Below are 21,530 nucleotides of genomic sequence, written 5' to 3' on the forward strand. Positions count from 1 at the left end.
TTCAGAGAGTGAAGTCTAAAAAACCGGAACCCTATGTAACGTTGACAGTGAACAAATATCAGCAAAAAAGTAGAGTAAAGAAACATACCTGTGATCCAATGTGGGAACAAGGATTTTCAATATGTGTTCCTAATCCAGAAACTGATTCACTTAATTTGGCAATAATAGATAAGGAGAGTGAGACAAAGCTGGGTCAATTAACATACCACATTAAAGACCTTTTCCGATGTCCAGACATGCAGATTAGTAAAGAAGAATTTAATTTAACTAATTCTTCAGGGAAAATTGTTATTTCCCTTCAACTTCGGGTAAGATTAACTTTGTAAATGCTCAACTTTCTTGTTAAAATTCTAATAATAATAATAATAGTGGACAGATTCGATTTAACTCAAATTATTTTTAGATTTTAATGCACAATAAGTATGAATGTGATGAAAGTGATACTGATTCTGAAAACGATTCAAACGAAATTTCTCGAGATAATTCCGTCCGGTCATCGTCCAGGAAATTCAGAACAAGTAGGCATTACTAATTATTATTTAATTTACATATAAGATCGCAATTAATATAGGGTGAGTCATCTGTATTCATGGATCTAGTGAGTAAATATTGAAATTTAAAAAAAAATCAAAGACAATTAAAAATTATTAACAGTCATACGATATTCTCCAAAAGTACTTAAACATATCTAATGTACGTTTTATTGTTTATATTCAATTACATTTTTCAATTTCTCATATAGAATTAGGTCAATTTTGATAAGATTTCATGTACATAAAATTGTTCTTGAGATATTTAATTAGTTGCTAAAATAACAAGTTGGCGCAAAAGCTTAATTTCTAAAAACTATTTTCATTTTACCAAATGAAATTTACAATAGGATTGGTGTGAATATTAGTATCAGCATAATTTTTAATATTAGTATCAGGAACAATTGATGCTGATTCTTAATACCGATATTTAACTGCTTAATGTAAAATAATGATGCAGAAAAATATGAATGTATGTATGTTAACATAATAGATTTAGAGTAAGAGATTTTGTGCACTGTAATTACAATTATGAAATATACATTCCAAATGCATAATCTACAATTATAAGTTAAAAATGGAACTCATTTGAGCCATCCAACTATAAGACTAGACCTATAGACCAGTGTTGCTCATCTCTGAATTTTACCTTGAATGAGAAAAAAGTTCCCAGTTTGGAGTCAATATCAAGAGAAGGGTGAAGATAGGGTGGTTAATCGTTCATTGGTAAGAAGAGATCCGATTTCGTGGTTTCAATATACCTAGTCTATGCAAGGAATCACCCCTTTCTCTTGGTTGATTCCAAGGCCTCAATCTGCCTACTCCTTGGAATTTTACCGAGGAAACAAAAAGCTGAAACAAAAAAATATATAAAATGATTAAAATAGAAAATAAAAATAATAATTTTACCATTAAGAACACTGTTCACACTAACACACTTAATGATGATGATGATCTTAATGGTGGTCTTAAGCACACTGGGGAGCTAGTCACCTGGACCTATTGGCAGGTTTTGGGGTTTTGAGACACGTGGGAAGTATATTATTGGCTGTAGGGGGCTTCTCGGGGAGTTTTAGAGGAAATGTTGTTGACCGGAGTGGTATTGGAGCGAAGTGGATGAAAAGATGCTTCCAAGTTACCGGAAATTTCTGACGTTAAAATAGACTTTAGCTGAAAGAAATAAAGAGACTTGTTATTAATCTGTAGAATAGCTTGTTCAGATTAAATTTAGCAACATTTCATATATAGTAAAAGCTCTTTATTCTATTATCTATGATTTAGATATGGATATGGAATTTATATAGGGTTATAGGAGATTTTTTCCTAGTTGACAAAATGAAAACAAATCTATAAGAAAATAAATTGACCTTATTGATTAATTACATATTTTATTCATACTTAGGCAACAGTTTAAAAAATTTTGTAATTTTTTATTGCTTGACAGTTTTTTAAAGATCCCTCAAATCAAACTGATATCCAGCAATGGTATTAGCAACTTGCCACAAAGCTCATAGATTTTTCAATTTAAATGTCACATTTCCAATGCTTTTTAAACCTCTTCTTCAATGGGCTATGAATTTAACATTTCCTCCAAGTCGGTTCCAGTCAATTCTTCATCTTGCGATTCAATCAATTCCTGAATGTCACTTGATTCTATCTGTTCTAACCCATTCTCGTTCTTTTCCATTCGCAATATATTTGTAATTTTCAGCTGTCCCAATGATTCATTTATGTTTACGATGCATTTTGCTATGCCAAATTTCTCCCGACATTTTATAACATTCATATCAGGATCACATTCTATATTATCCAATATGATTTTGGGGATTCGTCTAATGTAATAGAACTTAGAGGCATAGCTTATTTCTTGGTCTATAGGTTAAAGTAAAGCCGTCGTATTGGGAGGAAAAATGTCACTTTTATATTTGGATGTATAGTTTTAAGTAGTAAAATAGTAGTAGTAAAATCTAAATTCTTTTTTTAAATCAGTTTCAACTTCAGAAACAAAACAATTCCGGAACCAGTCACAAAAATAGTGCTTGTAACTAACGCTTTATTATTAGCACGCCAAAACATTGGCAGGTTGCCCTTGGTTCGATTTTTTAAAACATGAGGATTTAACAATCCCTAAAGCAGTAGTGGTTTAAAGACACAATTTCCAGATGCATTAGAATATAGCAGCAGTATAACTTTGCTGCCTTAAATCTAGAGGCACGCTTTTAGAAATTTTTTTGGTTGGCATTCTCTTCCAAAACAGTGCAGTTTCGTCAACATTGAATACTTGCTTAGGATTGTATCCTTCATCAGTTACTAAGTTTGCAAATTTTTCGAGATATCTTTTTGCCGCAGCTGTGTCTACTGATGCAACTTCTCCAACGATTTCAACGCTATCCAATGATTGTCTCACATTAAATTTATTGAACCAATCTTCCGATGTTTGAAATACTTCATCTGGACATTCACCACCACACAACAACTACCATCAACTTCTTTAAAAGGTACGTAAGGACGTTTTGCCTTTTCCTGGACCATTGGAATACTCAGAATCACCTTTTTTTGGTTGCTGTCTTTGATCTATAATCACGAACAATTTTTGCTGACAGTGAAGTTGAAGCTACAGACGACCTTTTTTTAAGGATCGTATTGTTGATTCGTTGACATTGAATGAATGTGATATGGATGCAAACGACTTTCTAAGGCGTAAATGATCAAGCATTTCTATTCTCACTAGTTGTTATAAGATATATTTTACTTTTTTATTAGTTCATTTGAAGACGCATTTACAAATAATATTGGGATAGATATCCATTGGAATTGTTCTATTAATATGAATGTACTCATGTACCGATTAGATTCGCGATTAAAGAAATCTTTAGCCGTGATTATAGCAGTTGGATCGCATTTTTTTAATCCGAGACTAGTGAAAACGCAGAAATAAGCGCAAATAAGGAGCTTTTACTGTAACTTGTTGAATCCAAAACTCAGCTTTATTCCTCAAAATAAGCTCATTTAACAATACAAATGTTTAGAAATCATGGCCAAACATCTATTGAGAATATCATATAAACCAAAAATTTCAATAATTAAATTAATAACCTATAAAGAGAACTACTATTTTCAGATTTTATGTTCTGCCAGAATAAAGATAAATGTTCTATGTCACAAATATATTTATACAGGGTGTTATTAAAAAAGGCGCTCCCGTCTCCAGATTAGATAGAAAATTGAAAAATATTTGGAGCTTACTCAGTAAAAAAGTATACACGTTTTCGCCGCAACTACTGGTGATATTGTATTGTAATTTTATACGAATATGTTTTGGAAGCTGATACATCCAATGTTTTCATGTCTGACTCTCTTAGAGGGTCCTAGTTACACGGTTCGTACCAAGTAGTATTGATTGTAACTTTTTCGATATTAGATTTATTAAACAAAATGACCGATGCTAGTATAAAGTATTGATAAAGTTAATAATAATAATAATTATTATTAATTAGTAAGCATTATGTGAATTGAAAATTTTTTGTTACGTAAATGAGACCCCATCGATAATACGGATAGACATAAAAAAATTGGGACTGAGGGCTTTCACTTCTTGTAACGTTTCACAAAATCCAGTGTAATCAGTATAGAGTCTTGTTTTTCAAAGTTAAATAAGTATGGACACTGAGCTATTGGAGGCATTAGTATGAAACAAACAACAATTTGATGATCGTGTATTGCGGTTCTGGGACTCAAACTGTTTGTTTCATACTAAGACCCCCAATAGCTAAGTACCCATAAATGTTTAACTTCGAATTTTACACGGAAATAGCATTTTCTCTGAATTTGTCTTGGAAAACTGTCATTCATTGATAGTTATGACGTTGAGTCAGTGATAATTACATTTCTGAAACCTTGTTATTTGTTAAATTAGATATTGTTATTCAAAATGTACTCAAATTTTGAATACACTGACATGTTATTAACCTTAGGCGAATGTTTAAGAAACTCTAGTGCAGCAACGAAAAGTCTCCTCGAAGAAACTTACCAAGTAAAAATACATAGAGCCATTGAACAACGTTATGAATAAACTGTGAATATGAGACCTAAAAAATAAATTTTGGTAGGCCAAGAGCATCAAGAAACTTTAGTAAAGAAAATATGATTTTATATTTAGTTGATCAAAATCCAACCGTTGGCATAAGGAATGCGGCAAGACAAACAAATACGTCTTCTTCAAGTACTTGGAGGATACTTAAAGAGCAACAGCTACATCCTTATCATTACAGACAAGTCTAAGAATTCTTGCCAGACGATCTACCAATAAGAGTGGATTTTTGTCCAACATTACAAGAAAAGACAGTCCTCAATCCAAATTTTTGTAAATATTCTTTTTACATTCCTATAAAATTTCAATATAATGTTGCCAGTACTTGCGGCAAAATCTTAAAAAATGTGTTTAATTTTTTTTCTTCAACGCCTTTATCTTGAATACAAATGGCGTTACGAAAATTTTTCACTGAGCAAACCCCAAATATTTTCCAGTTTTCTATTTATTCTAGAGACGGGATTGCCTTTTTTTGAAACACCCTGTATTATATCAGACGAAAAGGAATCGATATTTTTAATATGAGGTGATTATGACATAAAATATGGTGAATGAACATTATGTTTCCAAGTTGATCATAATCTTAGACTGCAGTTTCTTACGTTTCAATATACTGAATGTTTTTCCGACTCATAGCTTCTCGAATTATTTTGTATGTAAAAAAGAGTTGGGGTAATAGCTTTTCCTACATGGAAATTGATTGTGTTATATTTGGACACAATGTTGTATCAAGGTGGCAGAAATATCGGAATTTCTCACAAATCCTGTATGCTCTTTTATCCTGATAGAGATTTGAATATTATGTCAAACCACTTAATGTACTTAAGACAATAGGCGGGATATATGAATTACAGTATTTGATCAATTCACATTATTTATCATCTCCTATTGACGTTATTATTAACTGGTCGACGGTCCGATCGATCAAGTAGTCAAGATTCCACATTTTCTACTCTTCTTTAATGACATGCTGGACTGCTTTCCGCCAGTTCTCTGGTGTCACTTCCTTAATGGCTTGATCAAACAGTAGCTTAACGTCTTTCATTTTGAATATCGTGTTGTATCTTGTTACAAATTCTTTCACTTGCGCCCATATAAGTTCTATAGGATTTACTTCGCAATGATTTGGCGGTGTGCGCAACATAGTTACACTATGTTTTTCTGCTATATCTTCCACGGCGTATTTCATAAAACGATGTTTGTGTGAATTTACTGTAGCTAATAGTTCTTTTTTTATCAAATTATCTTCAAATTCAATACTTTTGGTGGTTAACCAGTCAATAATTTCTTGTTTTCTCCAAGATGTAGTTGGTGTCTTCTCTATGCGTCGAGAATGATAACTTGCGTTATCCGTAACTACTACTCAATCAGCCGGAAGATATTTTATCATTTCACCAAAATAGTGTTCAAAAACATCCGAATCCATGTCCTCGTGGTAATCTCCCATATGGCATGACTAAAAGTTTAGCAAACCTTCTTTTAAAAATCCCTCTTCGCTTCCAATATGGACGATTATTAGTCTTTTCCATTTACCTGAAAGCACCTCAATACTCGTTGACAGGCCTTTCATGAAAGCTTGGCGAGCACTGGTTATATTTTTGTCTTGCCACATTTTTGGTACCGTATAACCTTCATTAATCCACGCCTCATCAAGATAAAAGATTTTCTTCTGCTGTTCTGTACGGCTTTATACTTCTTAAGTATTTTCGTCGCCAACAAACAATTTCATCGGTTTCCAGTAAAAGTGCTTTCGGTTATGCTTTTCCTAGGTAAAATCCATATTTCTCAAAGTGGTCCATAAAATTTTTTTAGTTATCAACGGAATACTATCATCCTGGCCAAGCTCCATTAAAATCTCATCTAGGGTGGGTATTTCTTTTTTAAAATAAAAAGAGTGAACTTTTTTTCGGATTACCCTTTTGGTGTCTTCATCAAGGACTTTTACTGGTCTGCCTGTACTTTTCTTGGGAGGTCCCACTTGGCCTGCTATCTTTCTCCTCCGTAATAATTTAAAAACGGTGGACTTTCCAACTCCAGTTATTCGGGAACATCGGTCGACGGTTTCTTGTACAGTAAATTTCGGGTAATCGTATTTTATGCAAACATTTAAAATAATAAGTTTTTCATTCTCTGATAGTGGAGAATTATTGGAACATCTTTTCGTTGGTGTAAATATCGCCATTTTATTACTAATCTTATAATACTGTGAACATAAACGCAAAACGTTAATGTATAATCTACTACCTACGTAATCCCTACACAATATTCAAGAGCTACACCTATGGCCGACACCGAAATTGAGACGACATGGACGTAATTCACCATTTTATTGCTCTATACATTTCTGAAATAGAAATAATTTAATGGACATCGTTTTACTAATAACGTCGTTCAAGATGCGAATTAATTGAAATAAATTAGTAAAACAAGAAAATGGTAAAAATATAAGAGGATCATATATTCAAACTCTATAATACATTTTTTTCTCTTATGGAATATTTATTTGTCTTTATAGTAACCACTTCTACCTCAGTAAATGATTCTACACCACCAAGAACACCCTCCCAACCACAAACACCAGTAATAGAAAAAGAAGTTACGTTCGAAAGGCAGTCCTCTCTTCGATCTTCTCAGAGTTCTGTGAGAAGTTCTAGTTTCAAAGTGTAAGTATTGATTTTTGTCTTCAAATAATATATCTCCTATCCGAAAATGTCATCAGCTTTCTTCCAAGGCATTGGCAAACGTCCTCTTCTACCGAATGCCTTAAATTGTAATTATTATTGAAATGCAATAGAAGTCAAACTAGAAATGTTTTGACCACTTTAATACTACTTGGAATATCTAGAGGGTTCAAGTAAACAAAATAAATTGTTTTCCAAACTAAAAACTTTTCTTCACATCGCTAATTTTTTCACAGTGTATAAAGTTATAATTAATAAAAATGTCTACACATCGTGAAAATCATGTATAAATTTCTTATACAAGGAAAATAAGTGTAATTATGCTAACTGGAGAGTGGAATATGCTTAACCCTAGAGTAATAAATTCGTTGAATCGACGACGCGAATTCGAAAAAAAGGCCGTAAATTTTGAGTGCACGATTGTATCTCCCGTATATTATTTTTCACCTTAAATCGGCTCTTCAGCTATTATAAGCAGCTAGTACTTGTGAAGAAAATTCATCACAGTGAAGAAAACCCACATCGATTTTGATCACGCTTATGAATCAGATACTAAGGATGAGTTTTTTTCTTTAGCACAATATCCACTTCCAAATCCAGACGTTCAGGTAAATAACTATGCATCGCTTTAAGTAACCAGAATTGAGTGCGCTTTCATCGAGATATCGCCACAATTGAAAAGCGCTACCAAGGAAAACGGGAACCAGAAATGCTTGCAGACTACTGTTAGTTTACGATTAGAGACACTCCGGACTCTGAATATAAAAGAGAGAGTCTAAGAAGACATGTTTTTTTAGTGTTGATTATAAAACTGGAGTTTTATAAATACTTGAGATTTTCCAAAACAATTTATTTCTCACAAAAATATGACGTGACTCAAATTTTTCTCACCTTTCTTATCTATTTTTTCAAAAAGAATTACGAATCACATAATCTTATGCACGAGAAAAAATTGATAATTTTTTGTTGTCTAGTATTATTGCTTATATACGGCAGTAGACTATTATTGTAAATCACAAGATTCACATAATAAATAAGGTTTTCAACTTATAGAAATAGCATGAATAACACAAAAAAATATTTGTGATTTGTAACTCTAAACGGTAAATAAAAAAACGTTTATAAAATTAGTACTCATGTTTTATGTATGGAACGCCTCAATTATCTCGGAAACGGCTTGTGCGATTTTTATAAATGTTTCTTTTTTATTTAAGCAAACAGTCTATGTTACATTAGTAAAATAAAATGTAAATAGAGATACCTACGAAGAAATATATGGACGGCCTAATTATCAGAATGCGTAACTTCACACAACATCGAAAATACACTAGATGGGTATTATGAATCTTATCCATTAGATTACTTCGCATGCTCTATGAAAATACCACTAATTTATTATTAATCAATAATAAAACCACCATCTCCCCGCCGCCATTTTGTAAGGAGGACATGTACTGTTTTGAGGAGTAAGATACGTAAAACTATATTGTGAAAAACTTCTCCTATTATCACACTGCTCTAGAGAAACTCATCAATCAGAATCTGATAGGTGAGTGCCAGGAACTGATATTATACAGTGATGGCTGTACTTACTTAAACAGAAATGGAATATGATAGCATAGCAACATCTGTTATATAAAGAGCATTGAAACACAAAAAATGTATTTACCAGAAGACTATCTGGCTAACAGTGCTGATATAAGAGCTCCGAGGTAAACATTTGATGAAAAGATTGCTTGTAAATTGAGATATACAAATACTGAGTAAGAAGAGCTCTCAATCAGGATTAAAAAAACATGTAAACATTCCTTGGCATAATATTCCTCAATCATATTTGCATTTACAGGCCTTAAAAGATACGATGGAAAAGGATTATCATAATTTTTATGACGATTTACCTCATTATTAAAACCTGCTATTACATTTATTATTTAGGAGTGCTTCGATTTTCTTGATTTTATTTAAATTTAATTCTATTCTATATATGTATTGTATAAGAAGTGATGTATGTACAATAATATTTTATCAAACTTTGAGACTGATTTTGTGCCATTGCTACTTTAGCGCAAGTAGAAACTTAAGTAAAAAGTTAATTGATTCTTAATTTACTAGGTACCTAGTCTTATGAAGACTTATAGAAGATTTTCGTTTTATATTTCATAAGATATTTTATAAAAACAATAAAGTTGAAAGCTGAAGGTTATCCCCAAATAAACAATAATAATATGAGTTTGGTTGAACATTTTTTATTAATATTACAGACATTTAATTGTGATTAAAAATGTTGCTCAAGCGAATAAGACTTCTATCACAAAATTATTATGTTGTAAGCAAAGTTGTAAATAAATACTCCACTCGCACTTCGTAGTTCCAAATAAGGTTGGATACTGCATCAAAGAAAGTCCATTTTCTTGATGTAGTTGAAAATTAATAAATAATTTTTAAAATTGATTTCTTAGATATTTATTACTACTAAGATTCATAAAATTGCATTCAAATGGTTTCCATGCATAGAAAAAATTAATAGTTTTTACTTGATCCTGTAAGGAGTTGCGCATTCTGATAATTAGGCAAAAGTCAAGCATTTTGGAAGTTTTAGAAAAAATCTCTTTTGATCTCGTGAACTGTTCATAAACATGTGTGATAAGTCTTGTCGTTAATGAGATACTAATGGTAATGGTAAAGGTAATGCCTTAGAGGCTAGATGTATGTATGCCCTGCGTTATCCAAATAATCGTTTACCATGTTCTGATACGTTTACTAAGATACATATTGGTTTACAAGAGACTGGAACTTTTATTAAATCAAAGAATATTATTTGACGACATAGATATGTGAGAACTCCACAATTGGAAAACCATATTCTTCAGATTATTGACCATCCAGAAACGAGTACCAGAAAAATTACTACTGAAGAAAATGTTACCAACAGAACTGTTTGATATATTCTGAAAGTTAATTTAATGTATCCATATCGCGTTCAGCGTGTTCAATATTTGCTGACAATATTCTGTTTATGAAAAAGCCAACTTTTCAAAACATGGCATTATAAATTTTCATAATGACCACGGATGTAAATCGACAGGCAATAGTTGTGGCTCCAACACCCCATTTTGTTCAATGTTTGGCTTGGCATCATCGAAGATTATTTAATAGGACCGTTAACCAGTGAGACATATCTTTATTTTCTAGAAAATGACTTCCAGTTCTTTTGAAAGATGTACCTTTTATTATTAGAAGGGGGGCGGATGTAATTTGGACGCTAAAGGATTAATGTACTTTTTACAACATGTAAACTAGGCGCCAAGACCGAAGGGTCATTTTAATCCTATGTGTATTTTGGGCGCTAACCGACTGAAGTACATGATTTATGAAATACAGTTATTTATTAAATCACCGTCATTTATAATAAGATATATTTTTGTATTTTTAGATTTTCCTATAAGAGAAATGACCTATTATCACCTAAGGTCTGAAAAAATTTACCGTTAGACTTTGCACTTTTTTTAAATGAAAAATCTGCCCTTAATAAAGTTTCCTCACAACATTTTTGTAACACTCTACAGAATAAAGTAAATTTTATATTTCTTTATATTTTTATTTAGTACTTAAGTACATATTACATATAAAATAAGAGATTTACATACACACTACTCTTCTAAATATTTACATACACACTACTCTTCTAACATAAACAATTATTTATTTTAATTTTATTTTTATTTTATGAATAATAAGAAACACATTTAACAAAATCTAATCTTGTAATTTGATATGATCGAAATCTATGAACAATATCTACTAAAAAATTTAATTTATTTTTAACTTTTGCATCTTTAATTCTTGCTGGAACATGTAAGCTCTGTATTTTGATATAAGTATCAATCTGAAATTCTTTCAATTTTTCTATAAAAACGTATATAGCAGGGTGCGACGAATAAAGTGAAGAATTAAATCTAGAGTGAAATGACTCACATGCATTAGTTGTGTGAAATATTGATGGACTTCCATCTTACCACATAGTAGGAGGGAATTGTGAATCTTTATCTATATAAACATCTAATAAGTAATCGGCGTATTTGTCCAAAGTTGCATTTACTGGTTTATAACACATTAAGTCAAACACAAAACAATCTTCCACTTCATCGGGATTTAGATATGTTAATCCAAATGTATGCTTTATCCACCTTCCAATTTCCGAATCTCTATTATTGAATTCCGAAGCCAAACCGAGAGCTTGTATTTTTCTAAACCAAGCTTTGTGTAAATGAAATCTACAACCATTTATTTTTATATTTGGCAATGTAAAATATAGAGCGTTATGTATGGCTTTTTCGAAATCCACATACACCTCGCTTGGTTTGAAAATCACATTAAATTGATTAAACATCTTAGATCCTAATAAAGAAAATAAATTGATATATATATATATATATATATATATATATATATATATATATATATATATATATATATATATATATATATATCAGTAGATTTCGAAGGTAGTAAACAATACGCAAGTGGAACATAATGACCGTTTTTAAACCCCTGTATGGTAAACATTTGTAAAAAATATTTTGCGGAATAAGAAAATGTACGGTCCATGTAAAAAATAATCTTCGATGGTTTTTCGGATATATCATCCTCTGCTTTGCGTTTACAAGAATTTGAAAGTATTGTCCTATTTAATTTCTTCTCGTCTGCTTCATGGTTGTGATTTAAATTTTTTCTCGAAATTGTAAATTCAGGACCAACAGAACAGCAGAACATTTTACATTCTTTTTCACGCACCTCCAATACAATTCTCCACTTTTCAAAACTTTATCGTTAAAAAACGCAAAATTTTCTAAGATTAGAAGTCAACCCTCTATCTACTGGGTATTTCCAAAATATGTTAAGTACCTACTTAAAAATCTATCACCTTTCCCTATATTGTGTTATTTTATGACTCGACCTACCTGCACTTCTTAGCGCCGAAAATACATGTCGGATTATCTACCCTTCTTGGTCAGACAGGTAAAGAAGGATGGTTAGCGCCCAAATTACACCCGCCGAGAAGGGGCATGTGGTTCATAACGGTGCTCCTCACATTTTGCAGTTATTGTACGCGAGCTTTTAAATAACGTTTTTCAAGTCAATTTGATGGGACAAGAATTTCAACACCCGTTGCCTCTTAGGTCACCTGGACACAATCCTCTGAATTTTTGTGTATGGGGATATCTAAAATAGAAGATCTTCAAAATCTTATTATACAAAGCTGTAATTTTATTCGTAACAATCCTGTTCATCTGATTGTTTCATGCATGATCTTGACATTATCGGTTTTGTGTCATTTTTATTGCGCGCAAGTTTCAATTTAGTTACTTTTGGCTTAACAGATCAGCTGACTTTCGTTAAATTTTGTTTTGTTATTTTCATTGTGAAATTAGGTAAAAAATATTAGATAAAATTTGAGGTTAGGTATTTGTTCACTTCACTTACTGTTTACAGAGACTTCACAAATGTTTATAAGAACTTTTCGTCTTAAAATAGAGTGACGAAGCGCACACTACAATATTTTAGATTACTTGACGCTCACAATTTTTTTTGTTAACGTCAGAATGGAAAATATCTTATATAAAAATTAGAAAAAATGCAATTTTAACTGCCCTTTACTAGTCGCTTATTTTAAAATCTGGATATGTTGAACTTTTAATGTTGCCGTTAGAAGGAATTGAAATTTATGGCATTTTTCTTTTTTAGCAAGCCTGAACTGGGTCAAATGGAAATAAGTCTATTTTATAGTGCACCCAGACAAAAACTAGTTATTACCATTCACAGGATATCGTGAGTATTTCTTAATAATTGTTGTATATATGTTACTGTTAAAGTATGAGATCTGTTATTTTATAGAATGTCTTGTTATTCCATGAAATAACTGATGGTGTCTGTTGTATGTAATATGTTATTAATTTGACACTTTAACAAGTTATTTCATAGAATAACGATCTGTAGCTCGTTGAAGTGTAAAATAATATATATCATATATCTCGCTTTTTCGAATAAAGTACATTTACGTTTCGTTTATAGTTCTTCCAACATCAATTGTAGATTATAAAAAACCCTTGCCGACAATTTTGTTTGATCTATTTACCATAGTCTTCTGAAAATATGTATATCTTATGTGAGAAAGTATTCGTTAAAAGGCAATCGAATCATAAATCGGACGGCATTATACGCCGTTATTTAGACAGATATACTTAATTGTAATCCTCTTGGAACTTAGAAAAAAACCATTATTATACCTAGCTAACTTGCTACAACTCAAATTTAAATTATAAAACGTGAATAGACGAGTAAAATGTACCTGCCTGTAAGGGAGCTTGGTTTAAATAGGGTACCAGACGTGAACTGAGTCATATTTGTACCCTATCCATTCTTTGCACTGCTTATCAATATAATAAATTGCCTTTAGACTTTAGACCTTAAACAAAAGAAAGCAATTCTTTGTTTGTTGGGTCTTTTTTACGATCGCTGACAGGAATAGGAATATTTTTTCAGACATAAATGCTAAAATTCGAGCATTATTACTACTACTATTTGGTATCTTAAGGAGTTGCCACGAGTGGTAGGATGCATTCTTCATAACGATTACTGGTGGTGGAATGTTAGGTAAAAGCTGTCCATTAAACTACTTTTCAAATAAATGCTTCATGATCATCAGCTGCACAGTTTTAAATTTTTTTTAACAGATATTAATAAAGCATTAGACAAGAAACCATCTTTGCTTCCAGCGTGTACTATTATAATGCGATTCCCTTTAAAACATGGCCTATTCTAACAGCAATTTTTACTATTGTCAATCCAACCGCAATTCACTACATTGTGACTGTCAAACCATATTTCATCTATAGATAAATTATGCGTTTATTAGAACTACGGTAGTCTTTTATCTGACACAAATAATCTTGTCGCCATCTCACCAAGCGACACCATAGCAGGTTGTTTGGCAGGAATATTTCGAAGAAATTGTATACGTACGCCTTCCGACAGCTTCGGCCAATAGAATCATCAATTTTACGATTGGTTTACGATTCGATATTTTCATTGGTACACGTGACTGACGGTTTGTTAGATATTTAATGAATTTTATACGGCGGTTAAACATTATTTTTCATTTCTTATTTTGGAATGAGTGCCGTTCGTATTTATGAAATATTAATTGACTCTCGCATAACTGTCTTCTGCAATTAATATTAGAAGAACTATATCAGGTATTGAGATACATTTATTTTTTCAAGTTTTATAATTTATTCATTTGTTATTACGTTAATTTAGTTTGCTTATGTTAAAGTGCGATTATTTTTAAGACCTTAAATTGCCTTGAACAATGAATTCTTTAAATGATAACAAAAAAAAACAGCAATGAAAGAAAAGTTTCAATCTTTACTTAATAAGCTTGATGTCAATGAGAACAGATTCCTGCTCACCCGTGAAAAATTATTAAGTTTGATAGCTTATGTAAAGAAATTTAAAACATCAGATGAGAAGGTACCACGTGATTATTGGTTACTTCAACATTACCATGTCCTTGAAGTTGCAGGAGTAGAAAAAATAATAGTCCCAGTAAGAAATGCAACACCAGATGTAATGTTTCATTGCTCAAGTGATTCTTTGTTTAACATTTTGTACGAAACTTATTTATCTATTGGGCACGGTGGTAGAGACCGAATATAAAAGAGCTTAGTCGTCATTGCAAAAATATTATGCAAAACTATATTAAGATTTTCCTGAATTTTTGTGAATCTTGTCAACTAAACCTCAAAGCGGGCAGAAAAGGTGTTGTTGTTAAGCCCATGATTTTTTCACATATGAATTCAAGATGTCAGGCTGACCTCTTAGATTTTCAATCACAACCTTATGGAAACTATAAATTTATTTAGTTTTAAGACCTCTTCCACAAAGAGAGCAGAAGAAAATGCAGGACAGTTGCTTAATATATTCCTGTTGTTTGGATCCCCATGTATATTGCAGTCGGACAATGGAACAAAATTTTGTAACAAACTTATTGATGACTGAAAAGTAACTTGGCCAGAGCTTCAGATCGTGCATTGCAAACCAAGACATAGCCAAAGCCAAGACAGTATTGACAGAGCGAATCAGGACATAGAAAATATGTTGACGATTTGAATGCAAGACAACCAGTGTGTCAACAAAAAATGTTTTTGTTTTAAAAATAATGTTCTTTATAATTCCAAGTGTTATTTTAGTAATCCTTGTTGTAACAAACGATTTTATGGTACATTTCCATAAATACTATTTATAGGGTGCATAAATTAGATAAATTACACACTTCAACTGAAAAGATCAGTTATTTCATGGAATAACTAGGTATTCTATGAAATAACTGCATTATATACTTTAATGGTAACATATACACAAATATATTACATTATATTTTAGAAATCTGCCACTAAAAGATCCAAGTCATATACCAGATCCCTATGTGAAACTCAAACTCATTGGTCTAGGATCACAAAAACTTAAAAATAAAACGAAGGTAAGTTGAAACAAATTTTTTTAGTACTTGAATTGAATCTAAATTTTTATCCCTTGAGTTGAAGTTTGCTAATGTGTAATCATTAGAAAGTCTTTATCATTAGTTTATTTTATTTGTCCCTCTAGTCAACCATGATATTTGTTACCACGCTTCCGGATTTCTTCTGTGATTTACGATATGCAAAGATCATTAAACATACCAAGGTGTATTTACCATTGCTCAAAGTATTTTGAATATTTGAAGTATTTGGAACCTCCGGAGAATAGCAAAACTTCATTTACTGGTATAACCCCAAAGTTGTCTGCCAGATGTCTAGATGGGTTTCAACACAGTCTTATAAATCTAGATTGAGACTTTTTTACCATATCCTTCTAGCTTTACTTTGTCTTCTATTAAGGTTTATTGAGAGTTTTTTTCTTTTTCAATTGGAATAGGTGTGGCTCATTTAGCAGCTTCTTGTAGTCTTAGAATTAGATTTTCCATGCCTTCTTCAAGTTCATTCATAGTTTTTAGGATGATGTACAGTTTCAGTTCATTATCAGTTATACTTCAGTATAAAATCCAGTTAGTTGGTTCTTGATGAGTGGAGCTTGGTAATACTTATTGTTTCAATAACAGAAATATGATCTGAAAAGAGATCATAGTCGGATTCAATTCCATATATGAACTCAATTAGCCAGATGTAATGAAGAAATCAGTAGATCAGGAGACTTTGCTGGATCTGTTGGCCAGTAGGCTGGAGTTTCAGTTGATAGGAAATTATAGTTATTTTCATGTGGTTCCTGCAAGAAAGGTAGAAAACCTTTTGTAGTAGTAAGTCTTGAGTGTTAGAAAGTAGTCATTATCGTTATTTGGACGTTCTTTCCAGTTTCTTGTTAATCTGGCCTTTTTAATTGTTGAGATTAATCAAATTGTTATTAGCTTAGCATCATGTGAAACTGTTCCTGATTTGGTGCATAATACCTACCTTTTGTTAACATTGGGCTACCAAATTGCAATGGTGAGTGCATTTGTGGCATGTGTACACTTGTTGGATAAAACTGCGTTAAATTTGCTGAATGGTTTTAAAAAATCCTGCGATTACTAGCTCATTTCTAAATTGAAAACATATTTGGTTTTTGGCACTTATATATATTATGTATTTGAATCACCTTGTATTATCACTTGTATTTAGTTTAGTTACTATAAAATTAGCATAAAATTTCAAAAGAACTTATCGCGTTTTTTGTTCTGGTTGATAAGCCGAAATTGAAACCCAAATCAAACTGGAATTTCAAGAGCTAGTGGACAGGATCGTTATCACTTGAAATTCAAATGGTGAATTATAAAGTTCGGTTTTCGAAATTTATTTTTAAAAAATTTATTTTTGAATATTTGAATGAATACAATTAATCTCAAGATCGAATTAATTATAAACATTAAATATCATCGAGTTGTTTACAAAAATCTTATTTATAGTAAAAAAATGCTGATACATGTTTACGATATTTGATACAAAAATAGAATAAATGCTGATACATGTTTATGATATTTGATACAATTATATTGTTTTATAAAATGTCATTCAAGAATTCTTCGCATGTAACTCCTCCATCCCTAAAAATAAAAAATGACGGAGGTATTTTTCATCCTTTGTTTTCTTTCTTCTTCTAATTCGACGTCTTTCTTCATTTCTTCTATTTTCTGTTTTTTCACAAACTTATATTTATATTTACGAATTATCAAAAATGTTATTAAAATTATACAAATTATTATTATTACAGTAAATAGTCCTATCGATACATGGCTTTGCGGATTATAAATTTCATGAATTGGTTTTATATTTTTAGCAATGTTATTAATTTCATACAATTTATTAAAATCTATATTAGTTAAATTAGGAGATTTATAAATTTGATTATTCAAAAATTTAAAGTTTAATTTCGGTAATATTATTGATTTTCCTTTTTTAATTTCTACATTAGTTGAGAAAATTTCACTTCCTATTTGAATACTACAATTTTTTGGAATTTTTATAAGTGATGGATACATTATTTTAAAATAGCGGTCTGATACACATTTAGAAATTACATCAGTTTCTGAATTTGGAATCAGTAAAAGTTCATCATTTGTTACTTGTTCTAATATTGTTTCTTGAAGATCAATTTCACTAATAACACAATTTTTACCGGAATGTCCATTTAAAAGTTCAACAGTACAGTTATCTTGTAATTTGAAAGTCTCTTTACAATAATGTTTTCCTTCTAACTCGGGGCATTCTTCTTTGATGAAAGTAACTTCTTTTTGACTTCTGGCTAAGTAAGGTTTAGGAGGGATAAATATTGTATGGTTTTGAATTACGGGGTATAAATGGAAAAATTCATAGGTTTTAGGTTTTAGGATAGGAACATGGGTAGCAAATATTATTTTGGATTTGGAAAAGGTTACTTGTGAACCAAGAAAGAGATAATATGTCAAAATATTATTAAATTTTGGTATTTGTTCTTTATCGTAAATGGTACTTAAATATTTTATCATTTCTAAAATTTCTTGGCTTGATATAACTGAACTATGAATTGTATTTAATTTAGAAAATGTTATTGCATTTTCGATATTATCGATCAATGTAATTAAACTCTGACAATCCAGATTAATTTGTGAAATTGTACTTTGAAATGTTTTAAAATTATTTAAAGTTATTATTTTATTTTCAACTGAAATGTGAAATTTCTCTAAATTATCAAAAAGTTTCTGTTGATTAACCCATAGAGTCGTAATCGATTTGTTATAATGATCAATTAATTTTTTATGTAGTGATATTTGTAAATTAACTTCGTGAATTATTTGTTTTTGATTTTGTTGTAGAACATTTATAGCATTATTATATCGTTCTTCATCGTCTGAGTCTAAAGTTCCAAAAAGCCATTTATCTATTTTGCCTACAGCATTTATTAATCCTCTTTTCAATCTTAAATGTGGATAAATATTTTCTGATTTTTTATCTAAAGTGTTAATTAAAATTTCTGTTCTACTCAATGATTGTTCAGCTAAGTTATGGTATGAAATAGGATTTGTTGCGTTCGCTTGAGATAAATTATTTCTTAAATTATAATAATATTGTTTTAAATTATTGATTTGTTTGTGAATGAATTCTAAATCTATATAGTATATGAAAGTATGTTTAGTATGTATAAGATTACTAGTTCCTAAATTGATGGGTAATAATAAGTTATTTACATTTGTAACTGTTATGTCTTCCGTCTTGATCGTCTTGTAAAGTAATAGTAACATTAATACTATTGTCAGCTTCATTATCTGTAACAATTTTCTGTTTTAGTTTTTTTGGTTTTCTAATTATATTTTTATGATAGGTTCCTTTGTTTGTTTCTAATAATATGCCAGAATCTTTTACAATTTCGGCCTTTTTGAATTTAGGTAGTTTTTTGTCTCTGAATTTTGTTTTTATGTAAGCTGTGTTTTGATTTTCATAAGAAAGGGGATCATTTCTATTTTCATTTCTTTTATTTATTATTTTTCTTTAATGTTAGCGTTTTTCTCTTTAATTTTTTTATATAATAATTTGATGTTTCCTTATGATTTTGTATGTAATTAGATATTATTAGGTGATCATCTAAGTCGAATGGATCAGGGTTATATGGCCTTTAATAATTTCAAATGGCGTGAATTGCGTTACCGAATGAATTGAATTATTATATGCTAATATTGAGTGTTTTATCAATTGATCAGGAGTAAAATCTTTATTATTTTCTTTTATGCATTTAAAATGTTCGATTAAACTGGAATGAAAACGTTCAACAGGTGAATTAGAATTGCTATTTTTGGACGTTGTATAATGTAGTTCAATTTTGTGTAGTTTGCAAAAATCTTGTAGGTCATTATTCTTAAACTCTGAACCACAATCAGCTGTTATTTTGTAAGGTAAACCATGATGAGTAATGTAATTTAATATGTTATCAACAACTGAAGTTCCATTCACACTTGACGTTGAATATGCTTGACCGTATCTAGAAAAAGCATCTATTATTGTTAAGTATGATTGGTTTGCTATTTTAAAGGTATCTATGTGAATGTGCTCAAATGGTCTACTAGCTGTTGGGGTTAAATTGAATTTTATTATCGGTGGATTTCTATCATATTTATTTTTTTGACATGTTTCACAATTGTCAACGAAGTTTTCTATGTCTTGTATCATTTTGGGCCAGTAATATTTTTCGGTTAGTGATTTTTTTAATTCTTTGATCCCTCTATGTCCTTTCTTATATATATGATAATATTCTAATTTTTCTTTTTATTCCTCTTCAGTTAAAATATCTTTTACTACATTTATACAATGAATAAACTTAAACGCTGCGTTTTTGAAATATTTTTGTACCGTGGCTATAAATTGTTCTGGTTTTAAAGGTTCTCTAAAATATAATGCGTAAAGTAATTTTGGGTCAATATATTCTTTAATAAACTGAACTATGTTGCTTTCTAAATCTTTTAGATAAGATTACATATATACGAGTATTGTCAAAACATTTTTCTTTCTTAATTCTTATACTATTTACTTCACCACTTGTTATTAAAATTTGATGTTTATATGTGTTCAATGATCTGTTTGAAATTGGAATTTCTAATATTGGATTTTCTAAAAAAGAATGTATCGTTTCTAAATCTGAATCTCTATTTAATGGTGGTCGTATTTGAATATTTGATATAATGTTTATTTTGTCGTTTTTTATATTTTCATTCTGTATAGCTTCTTCTATATCATCTAAATATGATAAATCAGGTAATAAATCATCATTTATCGATTCAAAATCGTTTGGTAAGTTATCAATTTCTCTTTGAATTATTGAATCTAAGTCGTCGATATTAACATTTAGTTACTCTGTTTCCAATGCATTTACGTCACAATCTGGTTTTATTCATGATAATGGGTCTGCTACTAGATTGGATTTTCCTTTTAAATATTTAATCTCATAATCATATTCTTCTAGTTTCAATCTCCATCGAACCAATCTTGAATTTGGTTCTTTAAGTGACATTAGCCATTGTAAAGGTTTATGATCCGTGTATATAGTGAAATTTCTTCCAAATAAATAGGGTCGATAATATTTACATGCCCATACTATAGTTCTTTTTCTATTGTTGAGTAATTCGTTTCTGCGTCGTTTAATGTTCTTGAAGCATAAGAAATTGGATGTCCTTCTTGGGATAATACTGCTCCTATTGCGTAATTTGATGCATCAGTAGTCAAATCAAATTGTTTATTAAAATCTGGGTAGGCTAATATAGGTTCTGACGTTAAAAGTTGTTTACAAGTATTAAAACAATTAATAAATTCTTGTGTATGTTCTACCTTTTTATCTTTCTTTAAGCATGTCGTCATAGGTTTAGTAATTTTTGCGAAATTTTTAATGAATTTTCTGTAATATCCTAATAATCCTAGAAATGATTTAATTTGTTTTTGAGTATAAGGTATAGAGAAATTTTTTATGGCTTTAATTTTTTTTTTTGGGTTAGGCTTAATTCCTTCTGGTGTAACAACATGTCCAAGAAATGCTACTTCTTTGCATAAAAATTCACATTTATCCAATTGAATTTTTAACCGGGCTTCTCTTAGTTTATAAAATATTGCTTGTAGATTCTGCATATGTTCTTGTAGGCTTGTACTAAATATTATGATGTCATCCATATATACT

The 21,530-nt window shown here is 30.5% G+C and overlaps 1 protein-coding gene across 4 annotated transcripts in view; it reads left to right on the plus strand.

The window, feature by feature from the left end:
• The window catches only part of LOC130892712 (extended synaptotagmin-2-like), a 117,812-nt gene that overhangs the window by 77,856 nt on the left and 18,426 nt on the right, over positions 1–21,530 (plus strand). For all 4 annotated transcript variants that reach the window (XM_057798276.1, XM_057798277.1, XM_057798274.1 and 1 more), the window contains 5 exons: positions 6–308; positions 404–518; positions 7,136–7,283; positions 13,047–13,130; positions 15,747–15,843. In XM_057798276.1, the coding sequence (XP_057654259.1) occupies positions 6–308; positions 404–518; positions 7,136–7,283; positions 13,047–13,130; positions 15,747–15,843 (747 nt within the window). The remainder of the gene's footprint in view (positions 1–5; positions 309–403; positions 519–7,135; positions 7,284–13,046; positions 13,131–15,746; positions 15,844–21,530) is intronic.

Source organism: Diorhabda carinulata, chromosome 4, assembly GCF_026250575.1.
Source record: "Diorhabda carinulata isolate Delta chromosome 4, icDioCari1.1, whole genome shotgun sequence".
NCBI classification, from domain to species: Eukaryota; Metazoa; Arthropoda; class Insecta; order Coleoptera; family Chrysomelidae; genus Diorhabda; species Diorhabda carinulata.